Here is a 16747-nt window from a genome sequence, read left to right on the forward strand (position 1 = left end):
TGTGAGGCATAAACAAGTTAATACAGATGAAGGAATACAGACAAAAAGACAGAGAACCTGCTAATAAGCATAATGTATTTGGGTAAGTCTTAGTTCAGGCCACTATAACAAAATATAGAAGGGATGGCTTACACAAAAGACATTAATTTCGCACAGTTCTGGAGGCTGGCAAGTCTAAGATCAAGGTATCAGCATCGGGTCCTGGTGAAGGTCCTCTTCCTGGTTGCAGATGGCACCTTGCTGTATTGTCATGAGAGAGAGAAGCTCTTGTGTCTCCTTCTAAGGACTAATTCCATCATCATTGGGGTGGGGGGAGGGGGAGTGCGGCTTCCGTCCTCATGACCTAATCATCTATCAAAGGCTTTACCTCCAAATAACATTACACTGGGGTTAGGGCTTTGACATGTGATTTTTTTTGGGGGGGGGGAGGGGGGAGACACAAGCTCTCATCCCATAACAGGTAAGGTACAAAATCTCAGGAATTTATATTCTCCATATAAGAATGTATTAGTAATTGGCATAATTTTATTTTTAAATGGCAATTTGTAGTCTTATGTTCTCTTTTAAAAGTTTCTTTTTTTTTTTAAACTTTTCAATTCTTGAACTTCCATATACAGCAATTTGACTAAATGCTCTCTGTTTTTGAGATCTGGATTGTTATTTGCACTGTTATCATGAACATCCTATAAACTTGTGTTTGCAGTGATAGTACTTTACATTATTATAAAAACAGTTTTATATGCAGTATCAAATTTTATTTTCCAAAATACATTCTCTGAAATAGCAAGAATATATATTTTTATTTTTCAGATAAATTCCAGGGAGATTCTGGGGTATTTAGATTTATACAGCTAGAACATGGTAGTGCTAAATCCTAAGTAAACAGCCTGTTTTATCAACTTCATATTTTGGTATCCATGTCACATCACATCACATCTTATCATATCATTCCAACAGGTAGTTCCTGCCATAACACTGTACTCACAAATGGCACACCCTCCTCAAAGTCTCCAGCATACAGTACTCTTTGTCCCCACCTTCCCAATTGCTGAAGCTCCTCATTTTGCTGCTTTGATTCCTTAAAAAAAAAAAAAAATCCCTGGGGCTTCAGAAATGAAGAGCCACTTAGTTAAACTAGAATTTACACTTCCCTCTTTAAAAGTGTGGCTCTGTTCTTTGCAATTATCACTTGCAAAGTGATGATCACTTTTCATAATGTGAATGACTAAGGCGAAATAACTTTAGGGTGATTTTGCTTCTTTATTCTATTATTCTGCCATTAGAGGCCTGATGCACGAAATTTGTGCAAGGGGCTCGGCCCTCGAAGCCCTGGCTTCATCTGGAAGGTCATCCGGCTGTCCGGTCTAATTAGCATATTACGCTTTTATTATTATAGATACCTACAAGACGTCTCAATATTGTAATCTTTTTATTGGTTATTCTCTGAAGGGCAGTGACCACACATGTCCCAACCACTGATTACATCATTGCAGCAATCCTCTGGTATAGGTAACCCTCTTCACGATTTTGTTTTACAAAGAGCAGGAAACTGGTGCTCGAGGGTTAAATAACATTTCAGGATCACAGATAATCCTGGCAGGTGGCAGAACCTGGCTTTTTGGGTGCAGGGCTCTCCCTTTCAAAGTCGATCCGAATGGAGTCATGAAGGAACTTGCAACAGCTTAAGATCATTCTCTAATTACATTGGTCCCAACACAATTGAAGCTATAATTTCACCCATTGTTTCGGGAAGATCCTGCCTTGGGTGACATACATGCTCTCCTTCGACACTGCCATGAGACTTCCTTCCTCTGTTGTGCCCACCTGTGAGTCCCATTTCATTAAGACTTGGGATAACCTGTATTTATCTCCCTACTAGAGGCCTGTGCAGGAATTTGTGCATGGGTGGGGCCTGATTGGGGAGGTGGGGCCGTGGGAGGTGTGTGTGGAGGGGCGATCAGGGCCCCGATTGGGCTGGTTGGCCACCACAGTGCACATTATAGCAACCAGTCGTTCTGGTCGCTTGGCTTTTATATATATAGATTCTTCCTACGTATTTATTTACCATGTTGGAACATAGATATTTTGACTTCTGAAATTCTCTATCTTTGCATAAAATGCAGCCTTAAAAATTGTGTAATTTGAGCTGTGCTCACTCCTCTAGAGCATGCCTGCTTGGATCTTCTTGTCTCTCTTAAGCTCCAAGGGCCCTTCTTTTACCTCTCTAAATTGTTTCCTGAGCCCATGAAGCCCAGCTGGCTCACTTCTGTCACCGCTCACTTCTTCTACCTCTGTAACTTTCTAAATAAACTTTCACTACAAAAAAATGTGTCATTTGAAATACCAAGTAATAGGAATTGCTCTGGAATACACATTGAGATAAGAATCATAAGGCAAAGTAGAGGTAGTCAAATAAACACAACTTTAGAAAGAAAACTGTTAAAGACCATGTCCAAACTATTAGGATATGAGACATAACCAAGCACTGTCCATATCCCTAAACTCTGTTTTCCTAATGTTTGGTTATAATGCTACCCCTAGGATCTTCAAGTACAACGTTTAGCTGGCATCTACACCATGGGAGAAAATACCAACCTAGGGTCTGGTACCCAGTAAGCACTCATGGATGAAAGTAGCAAATAACCTGTAGACTGAGACTCATAGAACATACATAAGAAAGCAATGAAATATTTAAATACTAGAGGCCTTTTGCACGAATTTGTGCGGGGGGGGGGGGGTGTCCTTCAGCCCAGCCTGCACCCTCTTGCAATATGGGAGCCCTCAGGGGATGTCTGATTGCCGATTTAGGCTGGATCCCAATCGGACATATCTCTCACAATCCAGGACCACTGGCTCCTAACCACTTGCCTGCTTGCCTGATCGCCCCTAACTACTCTGCCTGCCTGCCTCATCGCCTGTAACCACTTGCCTGCCTGCCTGATTGCCCCTAACTGCTCTGCCTGCCTGATGCCCCTAACTGTCTCTGCCTCAGCCCCCACTGCAGCAATTTCATCCAGAAGGATGTCTGGAAGGACATCCAGAATGATGTCTGGAAGGTTGTTCAGCTGTCCAGTCTAATTAGCATATTATGCTTTTATTATTATAGACTAGTGGCCCGGTGCATGAAATTCATGCAAAGGCGGCGGGGGCGGGGGGCGGGTGTCCCTCAGCCCAGCCTACACCCTCTCCAATCTGGGACATCCGTCTCATAATCCGGTACCGCCAGCTCACCTGCCTGCCTGCCTGATCACCCCTAACCACTCTGCCTGTTGGCCTTTGCACCCCCAACTCCCCTCCCCCCGCCGCTGGCCTGATCACCCCCAACTGCGCTCCCCTCCTGGCCCGATGGCCCCTAACCGCCTCTGCCTCGGCCCCGCCACCATGGCTTTGTTCGGAAGGACATCTAGAAGGTCTCCCAGAAGGTCTCCCGATCTAATTAGCATATTACCCTTTTATTAGTATAGATTGCATGAATGTGTTGAATTTTAAGTAACTTTAGCATAACATCTTCGCCCCTTCTTCTAACAACCCAGACACTCTGATTAATAATCATAGGGTGTTTAGAATGTGAAGATGCTGCCATTATCTCTGAATTTAAGCATTAGATAGTATTACACAATCAAGGTATTGGAAAAAACTAAATTTCTAATAATTTATTTTCCATTACTTTGAACATTAGGTATATGCCACACTTTACAGAATAATACATTGAACGCAAGTGTGTTTGAGTACGCATGCACACACATAATTGATTAGGGGGCAAATCTTCGAATCGATTGCCTGCACTCCTTGACACAGCTCTACAGCATTACGCACTGTTTCATAAAAATTCTCTCGTATTATTTTTAGCTCTTGACAATTGTTTTACTTAATTAATTCAATCAATTGTAGATTACTGCCAGTTATGTATGCAGAAACCTGGGAACTTTATTAACTCTCATAAATGCCAAAATAGAACAGAAGCACTGGAGGACTGATAATTAAATGCATCTTTTAATTTCTAACCTATAAAAGGAATTTAGCTCATGTTAGCTTGCAGGATTTTGTCATTGTGTGGACTCTGGATTAGCACTTTCCCGTCAAGTCTAAGCTGTATGTGACCCAGGAGGGGAAGTTGTGACCTTTTATTCCCTCTAATATAGTGTGCCAGACATTGATATTTCATTGCAAACCATCAATGAGCAAAATAGTAAGATCCTTGAAGGGAGAGTTATATTTACTACTATATTGTTACAACCTAGAAAGGCATGTGGCACATAGTAAGTGTTCGATAAATATTTGTCTAAAAGATGAACAAATTGTTTTTGGCTCTGTCTTTGAGAGGATACTTATATATTTGGTCTCCAAATACCACATAGAAGAAGATATTTATTGAAAGTAAATCTTTATTATCAATAATTAATAATAATACATGTGACTCATCAGCCTAAAAATAAAATCAAAGAATAAAAAATTACTATTTTGGCTTTTTGATTCTTAATATTCCTTAAGCCACAGAAATCATGGGGGGAAAAACTGAATTTACTACCCGTGACATTTAGTAAAAAAAAAAAAAAAAAAAAATTTAGTTTCTTTTTCTCTCAGAATGAAGTATTCTAAGTCCTAGAACAGATACATTTTCATTATCCTAGAGGAAACAGTGATGTTTCTTAATTTTCAATATAGAGTCACACTTAGCCCTCCTTGGTTTTATCTTTAAGGCTCTGATGCCAGAATGTCCTTATCAGTCAAGCACAGGTCACATGCAAAAATTAGACTAACAAACTCACTGTGGGTTTATAGTAATTGTTGGTTGGACGTGTCTATTGTTTGTAGAAGCCATGAGCAGTATTCCAGCCATTTCCAATTACCATCATGATTTGCTGAATGAGTTAAATAGGTGTTCTTAGAGGAGAACCTGTAAAAGGGGAGAAGAAAGACAATCACACTCGTGTTCAGAATGAAAAAATTCCTTAGGGACATTCTATCATTATTTAGAGAGTCATTTTAAAGTTTATACATGGGGATATGGTTGGGGAATGTAATCAGACTGTTCTGTTAAAAATATTTAAAGGGTCTTCTCTCTTCCCCAAAGTTGTTATATTACTAATGAATTCATTGCTATTTTGATTTTGTGCCATTTGATACATGCCTGGAACAATTTGAGTCTGAGGGCAAAAGTAGAGTTGTCTGATAGACCTACGTCCTTTAATTAACAAATTAAACTCTCTTGAATTGTAGCTCTTGACCAGCACTAAATTTGACGGATGATTCAAAGATCAGGAAAACACCAGGCACAGATGAAGCCATCTTTTTTTTCTTTCTTTTAAAATATGTTTTTATTGATTTGTTTTTCCTTTTTTAGAGAGAGAGGAAGAGAGAGGGATAGAGAGAGAAACATCGATGAGAGAGAAACATCATTGATTGGCTGCTTCCTGCACGCCCCGCTCTGGGGATTGAACCCACAACTTGGGCATGTGCTCTGACCAGGAATCGAACTGGTGGCCTCTTGGTGTCTGAGTCGATGCTCAACCGCTGAGCCAAACTGGCCGCGCAAGCCATCTTTTCTTGAGGAAGAAAAGAGACCACTCAGCACAGCGTCCCAACGTGGCCCCAGTCCAGCCGTGGGCAAACTACGGCCCGCGGGCCGGATTCGGCCCGTTTGAAATGAATAAAACTATTGAAATAAAAGACCGTACCCTTTTATGTCATGATGTTTACTTTGAATTTATATTAGTTCACACAAACACTCCATCCATGCTTTTGTTCCGGCCCTCCGGTCCAGTTTAAGAACCCATTGTGGCCCTTGAGTCAAAAAGTTTGCCCACCCCTGCCCCAGTCTCATGCAGTAGGATGAGCTTTGGTTCTAGGTTTAACAGACAAGTTTCTTTCTAAGCAATGCCTGCAGGTACATTGTTCAGACTAAGGGAGTAATTTTGGCTCTGGAACAATGCTTCCTCATACCCTACTGATTGACTGTTTGCATGACCAGCCATCATTTTGAAGCAAACCATAACCCATAAATCTGAAAATTCTGTTTATTTACAAGAGACAATGTACACAGTCAAGATACATCCTCATAACAACACTTTACAGATATGGCCTCCCCATTATCTTTCTAACCCTACTAAATACCATTCGCGAGTTAACCGGCAAGTCTGGTCATTAGCATGCGTGCGGGAAAGGGTCAATAGGCAGGCCTGGGGTGCTCAAATCCTGCACATTCCCAAGAAAGCCAGTCTTCAGGATTGGCCTTGGCTGGGTGGGAGATGACCTACAGAGAGCTCTATTTTGAATAAGAGCACCCCTCCCCCCCCCCCAAAAAAAACCCACCTAAAATCTTTAGTAGAATAAGTGGAAAGTGAACTTTACTTGGTAATTTTGCAGGTGTGTGCCTATGAGTGTATGCTGTATAATTTATATCTTGCTACTTCAAAAAGCATATGAGATGGTATAATACATAATACAAAGAACGCGATTAAAATAGAGATAGGGCTGGGCATTTTCAGACATATAGAAATAGAAGCAAAAGCCACCCCTTCCTGGTGTCTTAGAGCCAGCCAGCCATTAATAATATAGACGCTTTAAAAGCAAACCCTGTTTTCACTTTGACACACCAGTGAAAGCCGGTAGTGACAGATCTCAGATCCTCATTGTCAAGAGGAGATGAGGGAACCATTGTGCTTCACCCACGGGAATCATTCCTTCCCAACTGTATCAGGTCCTGGGAGACCCGATATTCTTCAGCTCAAATGTCTGTAAAGCAAGGTCTCTGGCATCTTGGTGACTATGCCTCCAAGAAAAAGAGGAACAGACATTGCCCCAAACGAAGGTGTTTACACACACACAAACTGTTAAAGAATATTAGTTGTTTTTCTTTAATGCCTAGATCCAAAACTCACAAAACAATACAAAGAATTTTGACTCAGATTTCTGGTGGCATAGAATCTCTCTCTCTCTCTCTCTCTCTCTCTCTCTCTCTCTCTCTCTCTCTCTCTCTCTCTCTCTCTCTCTCACACACACACACACACACACACACACACACACTATTATTAGTAGGGAGAAAAGCAATCGGAGAACTTTAGAGGGCTGTATTGACTGTCGAACACAAAGAGGCCTGGGAAACCTTGACCCAGCCTCCGCTGGCTGGTGATCAGCGCCCTCAGACAGCAGGGAACGTTGGGTCCACTCCCCAGGGAGGGGCCTAGGGCGCCCCTAGGGACCGGGCGTTGGGACCAGGACAGAGTGGCGGGTAACAGGGGTGGTGCGAGCTGCGGGTGGCCGCGGCGCTCCGAATCCCTCGCCCTCGGGTGCTCTGGGCGGCGGACGCAGTGCCTGGGAGGAGCGCGAACGCCTCCCCGCCGCTCCAGCAGGGGGCGCGGACGCCGCCCCTTCCCACCTGGGGCCGCCCGTGTCCACCTGGGGCGAGAGTGGAGGCGGGGACGCGGTCCGCTCGCCCGGGAGGACCAGACCGAGCCGCGGGCCGCCGCGCGGCAGGACGGACGTGGACCCGAGACGCGGGCGTCGCAGCCCGGCCCGGGCGTCCCCGGCAGGTGGCCCCGGACCGGCCACCCCAGCCGCGCTGCGCTCCCGGCCACGAGTTGGACCCGCGCCCGCCTAGTTGCGAGCGCGGAGCTCTCCCTGGGCGCCGGGCAGAGCGGCCCGCGTCTGGCTCGGCTGGTCGGGGCATGGCCGGACCCGGGGCGTCGCGCCACCTCTTGGGGTGCCTGCTGCTCGGCGGTGGTCTCCTCGCTGGAGCCCAGGTAAGAGCCAGGGACCCGCAGCACCTGCTTCCCTGAGCCTCCGGCTGGACTCGGGGAGACCCAGAGCGAGACTCAAGGGGCTCACGCTGACACACACACACACACACACACACACACACACACACACACACACACACACACACTCATGCACATGCACACGCACATGCATTCAGTGGAGCTGCGAAGATACATGCTTTAGGTGAGTGACGTCCTGGGGCGGGCGCAGCCAGACCTGCATCATCTGGGCGGCTGCGAAGTAGGGGGGTGTAAGGAACAACGGGGTCCTGGGTCAGGAGGGCCAGGCCGGGAGTGAAGGAACTTTCCTTACGCGTAGTCCCCTCCGTCCGGGTGAATGAATCCAAATTATTTTTTGTCTGCTGGCCATTTGCTGTCACCTTTGAGAACTTAAACTTCTATGATCGATTGTGAGCACTGTCGGAAAAGATCACTGCTCTCCAGGATACAGAATCACGTATTATCAAAGCAAAGAGACGAGATAGGAAAAAAAAAATCCGTGTTAAGTCAAGCTCAGTGGTTAATGTTAAGAAATAAGTGGTAGTTGTCATTTCGTACTGCAAATATCGTTTGGAGATTTTCTGGGTTGTCTTTCTGAACAGTGCAGCCTCTCAAATGTGGAGCGCACGCTTCAGCCGCACAGTCTTCTTGTGCCAAATAAAATGTAGGGTTTACGCTCAGCTCTTCAGATGAGCTAGGAAGAAATGTACAGGTGTACATGGGTAGGAAGAAATGAGCCGGAAAGAAATGCGCGTGTAAAAAGCAGTTTGAGAGTCCTGTGAATTTAAACGGAATCAACGTTATTTCTCCCTTCCGTTCGGTAGGGGGCGCATCTTGACCATCAAATGAAACCACAAGTTTTTGGGTTTTCCCCCCTCCTCTTAAATTCTTCCACTGTGAGAGAATTAGGCGTTGATTTATTACTGATAATACATAAACTTAATACTAGGGTATTGGCTTCCAGATGACCAATTTAAATATCAATTATTCTAAAAGTGCAATTGTTTTTTTTTGTGTACATAACCACATAAATTAAAGGGCGCACGTCGGTGCCTGCTAAATACTGGGCCTTACGTAACCTAACCAGGATGTTTCCGTAAACTTGTTCTCTTTTTAAAAAAATCAAACAATATGTGTGTTACATATTTACAATAAGATTAGCAATGTGTGCTTAAGAGTAGGGTTTGCTTAAACTTGAAAATTTTCACCAACAGTAGTAATATGACTGAGAGGGAAAAAACCCTACGAATTTGGTGACACAGAACTCTGGTGATCTGTAATGTATTTCGTGCATTTCTATCTCGTAAACTATTTGAATAATATGCTTAAAAACACTGTTTCCTCATATAAGGGGCAAGTGAATTCTACCCATTGATTTTGCTTAGTGTTCTAGATTACCTTTTCTAAGAAAATGGGAAGATATTGATTAGTACAACAACAAAAAATCACTAAGGGATTATGGACAGAATATCTCCTTTACTTTCAGATTTCAAGAAAACAATCAGGACATTAAACATTCTGTTCTATAACTTAAACCAAAGTTTCTCAACTTTGGCACTATTGACATTTTGGGCCATATAATCCTTTGTTTCGGGGTTATCTTATACATTGTGGGTTAATGAGCAGCATCCCTTTCCACTAGATTCCAGCAGCATCCTCTGTCCCTGCCCCCTTGTGACACAAAAAGAGTCTTTAGATATTGCCAAACCTTCCTTTGTAGGCAAAATTGCCCCTGGTTGAGACCCATTGCTTTAAACTGACTTCCATTTATGTTTATAGATTAGGAATTGTAGGAAATGACAGTTTGTGATAATGTATTGCGTTTTTAGCACTTTAAACAAAATCTGAAAGTTAAAGCGATTTACATTGACACCTTTTCTGATCTTCAGTTTCTTCTTCTTCCTTCCCAACTAATACATATATTTTACAAAATTTTAACAGACTGATAGACAAAGAGAACTCATCTAAGCAGAATTAGCTTGTGTAAAATAATTCTTTAATATTCAATAGACATTGACTCACATTACAAAATAGATAACATAGAATAAAAAATCTCTGTGGTTTTTGGTTGGCAAAGATGCTGCCTTTGCCCGCCGCATGACTCCGTGGTTGAGCATTGGGCTATGAACCAGGAGGTCATGGTTCGATTCCTGGTCAGGGCACATGCCCGGGTTTCGGGCTCAATCCTCAGTGGGAGGTATGCAAGAGGCAGCTGATAAATGAGTCTCCCTCATCATTGATGTTTCTATCTCTCTCCCTCTCCCTTCCTCTCTTAAATCAATAAAAAAAGATATTTTTTTACAAAAGATGCCGCCTTTGACTCAGTGCACAGTTCAAAACTAATTCATTCATGCATTAGGTGTCATTGCAGAGCCCAGCAATATATTTCTTAAAGTCAGGTTATCATATGGTGATGAGGACCACTGTATGAATATGTGAGGTATTTTCTTTACTGTGTCAGGGGGTCCTCCTGGAAAGAGACCAAACCTGGTATTGGTTTACTGGGAGAGGTTAATGCCTTTGAAAGATAAAAGGGTGAGGAGACAGGATCCGATAGGGACAGCCTCAGACCAGGATGCAAAAAATCTGACAAAGTCTTGGCCAATCCCACGGAGAGCTGTGGGACAAAGGATGCCATCAGAGGAGTCCCAGGTGGTGACAAAGTGGCCGGGTCCCAGCACTGCCATTGTGCCCCGTCATTGCCTGGGGTTGTGTAGAAGATCAGAGACTTAGTTGTAGGGCTGAGACAGATGCTTGAAAGCAGTGCAGCTGGAGGCTGGCAGCCAACTGCCCTCCGTACAGATAAATGGCTGGGTCTTTATTGCAGGGCTGTGTCAGTGGCGCGCCTCCATGGCTGCCTCCCTTACATAACTATCAAGGAACAACACTGGCTTTGCTGGCCTGAGCCCACATGACTTAGTCACCTTCTCCAGGCCCCATGTGGCTCTCAGGCAGTGTGTGTGTGTTTGGGGGGGTGGGAGGGGGGGAAGTGAGTACAAATCCATCAGCACAACTAAAAAAAATTCCCAGAAGCCAATGACATACTGAGTGCAAGTACATAAGTTCCGTAGAGTCCCAGGTGTGAACAGATGCCAGTGGGTGTTTTTTTTTCCTTCAAGTTACCGCTTGTTTTTGCCTGAGTGGAATCCCAGCAGTGCCATGGGCATTCTTGTGCGGGGGGAGCACTAGCCTGGGAACCCAGAAAGCTGATTTCAAATTCTTCTTCTGCTAACATGCAACCTCCCTGGGCATTAAACTTGATCTCTCTACTGTTCACTGAGGAGGATAAGCTCTAGTTTCTCAATTCATTGTGAAGAAAAATAGAGCATTTTCAACTAACATGCTTACTAGTATATCCTATTTAATTTCCTATCTTGAGCTTCCATTGGTTTTGTCGTCTACTAGAAGTCATCTCCTTTCTTTCCTTTCTGCTTAATTTTTATTCTTTCTCTGAGTTATTCTTTAAATCTGTTAATGGCAATGTGACTTTAGGCAGTTTATTTCACCTCTTTGAGTCTCCATTTCCTCCATTCTAAACTAGGGAGAAGAATGCCATTTAACTCATAGAATGTGAGAGAGTATTGAATTTAAAAACATTATAAAAACAAACTGTAGCCCAGCTGGTGTGGCTCAGTGGTTGAGTGTCAACCCATGAAGCAATAAAAATATATTGGCCAGATATTTTTGTGACAAAATTGGAACAGACTTATATATATAATGAAAGTTCCTGAAGGCAGACTTCTGCCTCTTCTTTATGAAACCATTTACATCAGATTGCAAACTGCCTGAAATTTCCTAAATGAGAATAATTTATACTCCTTGTCACTTTCCTACTTATATAATCAGGCCAGCTCTGTGTTCTATGAGGCAAAGTTTTTCAGTTGTTTGGTAAAGACATTTTTGAGAGTCAGTCTGTGTTTAACAATGCATTTAAACCAAGACTGTGGGCATGAGGCGTCTAAGCTTGCGCATTCTGCCCACACCCAGGAGAATCTGCCTTCAGAAAGGCACTCATGCCTGTAATAAGTGCCGAGGCTCAGCTTCTCCTCTCAGCGTGTAGTGTGGCATCTTACTTTCTAGATGACTGAAGTCTGGAAGAAGCTTCTGGTAGTCATGTCAGCAACACTTCTGAGGTCAGACGAGATTGGGCGCGTTCCATGTGGTATGGCCGTAGACACGTTTGAGCAAAACTTAAGCACAGCCCCGGCCAGTGTGGCTCAGTTGGTTGTGGGTTTGATTCCTGTTCAGGGCACATACCTAGGTTGGGGGTTCGATGCCCAGTCGGGGCACATATGGAAGGCAACCAATAAATATTCTCTCTCACACTGAAGTTTTAAGAATAAACAAAAAACCCCACAAAAAATGTAAGCACTATTTTCATGTTGATTAATTGAACTTAGAGATATCTTAGAGACATCTAAGAACTAGATGAAACCTCGAGTAAACCCATGGGGCTTTCTTGTAGCCTCAAAAATGCCTTTTGAAATCAATCCGAAAGATACAGCAGACTCCTAGTTCCACCAGATGGGTAACATATCAGTAATGGCATTTTGTTTGTGAGTCTATTGCATTTTTTTGTATCACTCAATATAAATGTGTACTAAGTACCCAAGAGCCATAGTGTACCTCCTGACCTCCTGACCTCCCCCAGGGCCAGATCCAGGACTTGGATTCTTTTTGTATCTATCTTCTGCCATCATGTCTGTGCATAGTATCTTCCCCATGGCTGGTCTCCAAATACTTGTAGAATAAATATGCTCAACAGTCCTTGTTGCTAAACCGGCACAAACAGTGTAGAATAAGCCGAAAGAAGTCTTTTCTGTGAGCATGAGGAGGTATCCCGCAATTAAAATTCTTCCTCCCCAGGTCTCTTCCTTTTCAGTTCAGTAAGACTGCATGGCTGAAACCGGTTTGGCTCAGTGGATAGAGCGTCGGCCTGAGGACTGAAGGGTCCCGGGTTTGATTCCGGTCAAGGGCATGTACCTTGGTTGCGGGCACATCCCCAGTAGGGAGTGTGCAGGAGGCAGCTGATCGATGTTTCTCTCTCATCGATGTTTCTAACTCTCTATCTCTCTCCCTTCCTCGCTGTAAAAAATCAATAAAATATATTGAAAAAAAAGAAAAAGAAAAAAAAAAGACTGCACGATGCTCATTGTGTGGCTCTTAAAGGGATTAAGACATGGCCCCGTCTTCCAAGAAGCGTTCACTAGGGAGACAGGTTGCCAATAATGTAGAGATGGGTTCCTTGCCTCTGATCTTGACTTTCATCTCCCCTCCTGCAGTATCTGTTCGTTGTCCTTATTTCTGTATCCAGTCTGCCTTTTGCTTCCCTGTAATGTGCAGTGTAGATGGTAGACCCTCACTTGGGATGGAAAAGGCCTGCCGATCTCTGCCCTAGGTTTCTCGTGTTCAGCACTTTCTTTCTTTTTGCCTCAGTAAATTGATTCTGGTCAAATACATTTAGAAGGTGGTAAAAGTATGGACTTGGTGATACCAGCAGTGGTAATAGTTACCGTTTATACAGTGTTCACTCTAATGGCACTTAGTTAGGCACTCTATATGGGTTATTTTCTTTAATCCTCACAACCACCTTATGAAGAAGGCAATGGGCATATTTATGCCTCTCCAACATCCTATTCTAGTCATCACTATTTGTGTGGCAAAGACAAGTAAGTGGTAGAATAAGAATACACTGGGAAAAAAATGCAAAACTGCAAATCTCTGCTCTCATGAATTTTACATTCTCTCGTTCTCCTGTGGATTCACATACATGTGCAAGAAATTTGACCTTGTTTCTTCTCAGTGGAGGTGGGAGCTTAGGTGCCCCAGCCAGCTACTGTTGACACCCAAGGGGCGGAGCTCCTCATTACTGATGGGTGGGGGTGTGAGTTCTGCTTTCACGTGGTCTCACCTTCACCACAAAGGGGCAGGTGGCATTGCTGCTGGATTGACTCCCCTCTAGGTCTTCTCCGACACTGCCCCAGGGGGGAGATGGAGGGACACCTTGAGACTGCCAGGTTGGGGTGGAAGTCCAGGATTCCAGCCTGGTCTCCACTGCCACCTGAGGTGGAGGGACCGTGAGTAGCCTTGTTACAGACCCGTGTAGGTGGAAGTCCCAGCTCTCTACTTTGCTATGAAACCACTGTGGGGAGGATGCAGGGGCACCTTCTTATAGCATCTCCTTAAACCTTTGTCTAGTTAGCCTTTGCTGGTATGGATTGGGGTTGGACGGTGGCTTTCTTCTGTGGTGTTGGTCTGAGCTATTATTCTCTAAAAGTTTTCTGTCTTGTCATGCTGCCTCTTTCCTTTCTTCGCTACAGAGAGCAGAGTTTTTATGAGACTTCTTTTTGGTCAACGCCTGTTTGTGTTTTAGAGTTGCCAGTTTCTACAAATCCAAGTCAGGAACACATGAGACAAAAAGAAAACTCAAAGAATTTTCCACTGTATTGTTCTTCAGGATCTGAGGTTCTTACTTGGTCTGTTTTCTGCTCTCCACTTTTGGAATCATCTTATGTTCATTTTATATATAACGAGAGGCCTGATGCATGAAACTCGTGCATTTGGGGGGGTGGGATGGGGTCCCTCAGCCCAGCCTGCACCCTCTCATAGTCAGGAGCCCTCGGGGGATGTCCGACTGATGGCTTAGGTCAGCTCCCCGCGGGCCTAAGCCATTAGTCGGACATCCTTAGCGCTGTTGCAGAGGTGGGAGAGACTCCTGCCACTGCCACTGCGCTCACCAGCTGTGAACCTGGTTCAGGACTTCTGGCTGAGCAGCGCCCCCCCCCCCCCCCCCCTGGGAGCACACTGACCACCAGGGAGCAGCTCCTGCATTGAACATCTACCCCCTGGTGGTCAGTGTGCATCATAGCGACCAGTCATTCCACTGTTCGGTCAGTTTACATATTAGCCTTTTATTATATAGGATGTCCAGAGTTTTTAGTTGTTCTTACTGGGAGGAGTAGAGGAAATATACCTACTCCATTACAACAGAAGTTGAAGTTCCAGAATGCTTCTTTTTAAATATATCTAATTTATGAGTTAATGTTGACTTTAAAACAGAATAAACATGAATATTGTAATTATGAGGATTCATATACTCTGACATTAACAATTAATATCTATAATGACAACTTTAGGTACTTTCAGTAGGATACACATGATCAAATTAGGGCTCCTTTTAGCTATCAAGTATGTGGTAGATTGAAATTTAACATTTTATTTCAAATTGTAAATGATTGCTTGCCCAGGAAAAATTACTAACATCTATTTTTCTAAAAGTACCATTTTGTTTTGAATGCAATTGTTGCTTTTAGTAACATTGAATATAAAACACTGAGTCTGAAAAATGTTCTTCTGTTTTAAATAAACTATGATTTTAATGCCGATGGTGATGAGCCCTTGTATCTGTAACAAAGGAGGAAGAAAAAGCATTATAAAAGATGTTAAGCATTTTCTTAACTCTCACTTGAAAGGACTAAAGATCAGTTTAACAGACTGTGAATTAGTAAATCCTGGCCTGGCTGGTGTGGTTCAGTTGGTTGATGCCAGACTATGTACCAAAAGGCCTTGGGTTCCATGTGCAGTCAGGGCACATGCCCAGGTTTCAGGTCTGATCCCCAGTAGGGGTGCATGTGGGAGGCAACTTATTGATGTTTCTCACATCGATGTTTCTCTCTCTCTCTCTCTCTCTCTCTCTCTCTCTCTCTCCCTTCCTTTCTCTCTCTAAATATATATACATATATATTAGAGGCCTGGTGCACAAATTTGTGCACCAGTGGGGTTTCTTGACTTGGCTTATGGGATCAGGCTAAAACTGGCTCTCCAACAACCCCTGAGGGGTTCTGGGTTGTGAGAGGGCACAGGCCAGGCCGAGGGACCCCACTAGTGCACAATTGGGGCTGGGGAGGGACACAGGAGGTTGGCCACCTGGGGAGGGACCGGGGGAGGGCTCCAGGGTGTGTCCAGCCATCTTGCTCAGTCCTGATCAGCTGGACCTCGGCAGCAAGCTAACCTACGAATCAGAGAGTCTGCCCCCTGGTGGTCAGTGCATGTCGTAGTGAGCAGTTGAATGGCCTTAGCATATTATGCTTCGATTGGTTGAATGGCCAACCGGACACTTAGCATATTAGGCTTTTATTATATAGGATACTAACCAAATTTGTGCCTAGATTAAACTGGCCACGTTTTTAGAATAAAATATCTTGAGAAGCTGTATTTTACATAATGCTTATGTTCTTGAAAAGGCTATCTCAGTAAAAGGGCCACATATGCATAGAAGAAAACAAAAATGTATTTGTTCAAGTAAAAAGGGTAAAAAGAGTGATTTGAAATGTTCTGTTCGACATTTAAATCAAATTTCTCTGAATCAGATTTATAGCCCTGAAACTTGCTTGCAGCTTGCCCCATATTTTCTAGGATTTAAGTCAAAGAAAATAACTATTCAACTGAAAATACAGCCAGAAAGAAACAACACCCAAACAACTTGAATGTTGCCTGACTTTCTGGAAAATGAAAGGAGAAGAAGTCAATTTTCCATCCCTGCTTACTCAGATGACTCATCTGTTTTCATTTCATTCTCCTTTGATGGTATGTGAGACTTTAAGGCTCACTTTTAGTGTGGCTACTTCTAACTCTGAATCTGCACTGCGTTAACCTTATAGTTAAATTCTGTTGTGTATGCTCCCCCCCCACAATTAGTTTTTTATTATTCTCTTTTTTCATGAAAACAAACTATTAAAATAAATGTGGGCATTGAACTATGAATAATATCCAACAATCTCCAAAACTATATTCATCTGATTATTTATTGAGCTCCCCTTTATATTATAAACTAGTGGCCCGGTGCATGAAATTCGTTCATGGGGGTGGTGTCCCTCAGCCCGGCTTGCACCCTCTCCAGTCTGGGACCCCTCAGGGGATGTCTGACTGCTGGTTTATCCCTGTGGGATTGGGCCTAAACTGGCAGTCGGACATCCCTCTTGCAAGCCAGG

The 16747-nt window shown here is 43.6% G+C and overlaps 1 protein-coding gene across 1 annotated transcript in view; it reads left to right on the top strand.

Annotated features, from left to right (window-relative positions):
* The first annotated feature begins 7234 nt into the window (after positions 1–7234).
* PTH2R (parathyroid hormone 2 receptor) overlaps positions 7235–16747 on the top strand; it is a 55941-nt gene continuing 46428 nt past the window's right edge. Inside the window, exon 1 of the mRNA XM_059702961.1 lies at positions 7235–7742. Coding sequence (XP_059558944.1) covers positions 7668–7742 — 75 coding nt within the window. The 5' untranslated portion in view covers positions 7235–7667. The remainder of the gene's footprint in view (positions 7743–16747) is intronic.

The sequence above is a fragment of the Myotis daubentonii genome, chromosome 7 (assembly GCF_963259705.1).
Source record: "Myotis daubentonii chromosome 7, mMyoDau2.1, whole genome shotgun sequence".
Lineage (NCBI taxonomy): Eukaryota > Metazoa > Chordata > Mammalia > Chiroptera > Vespertilionidae > Myotis > Myotis daubentonii.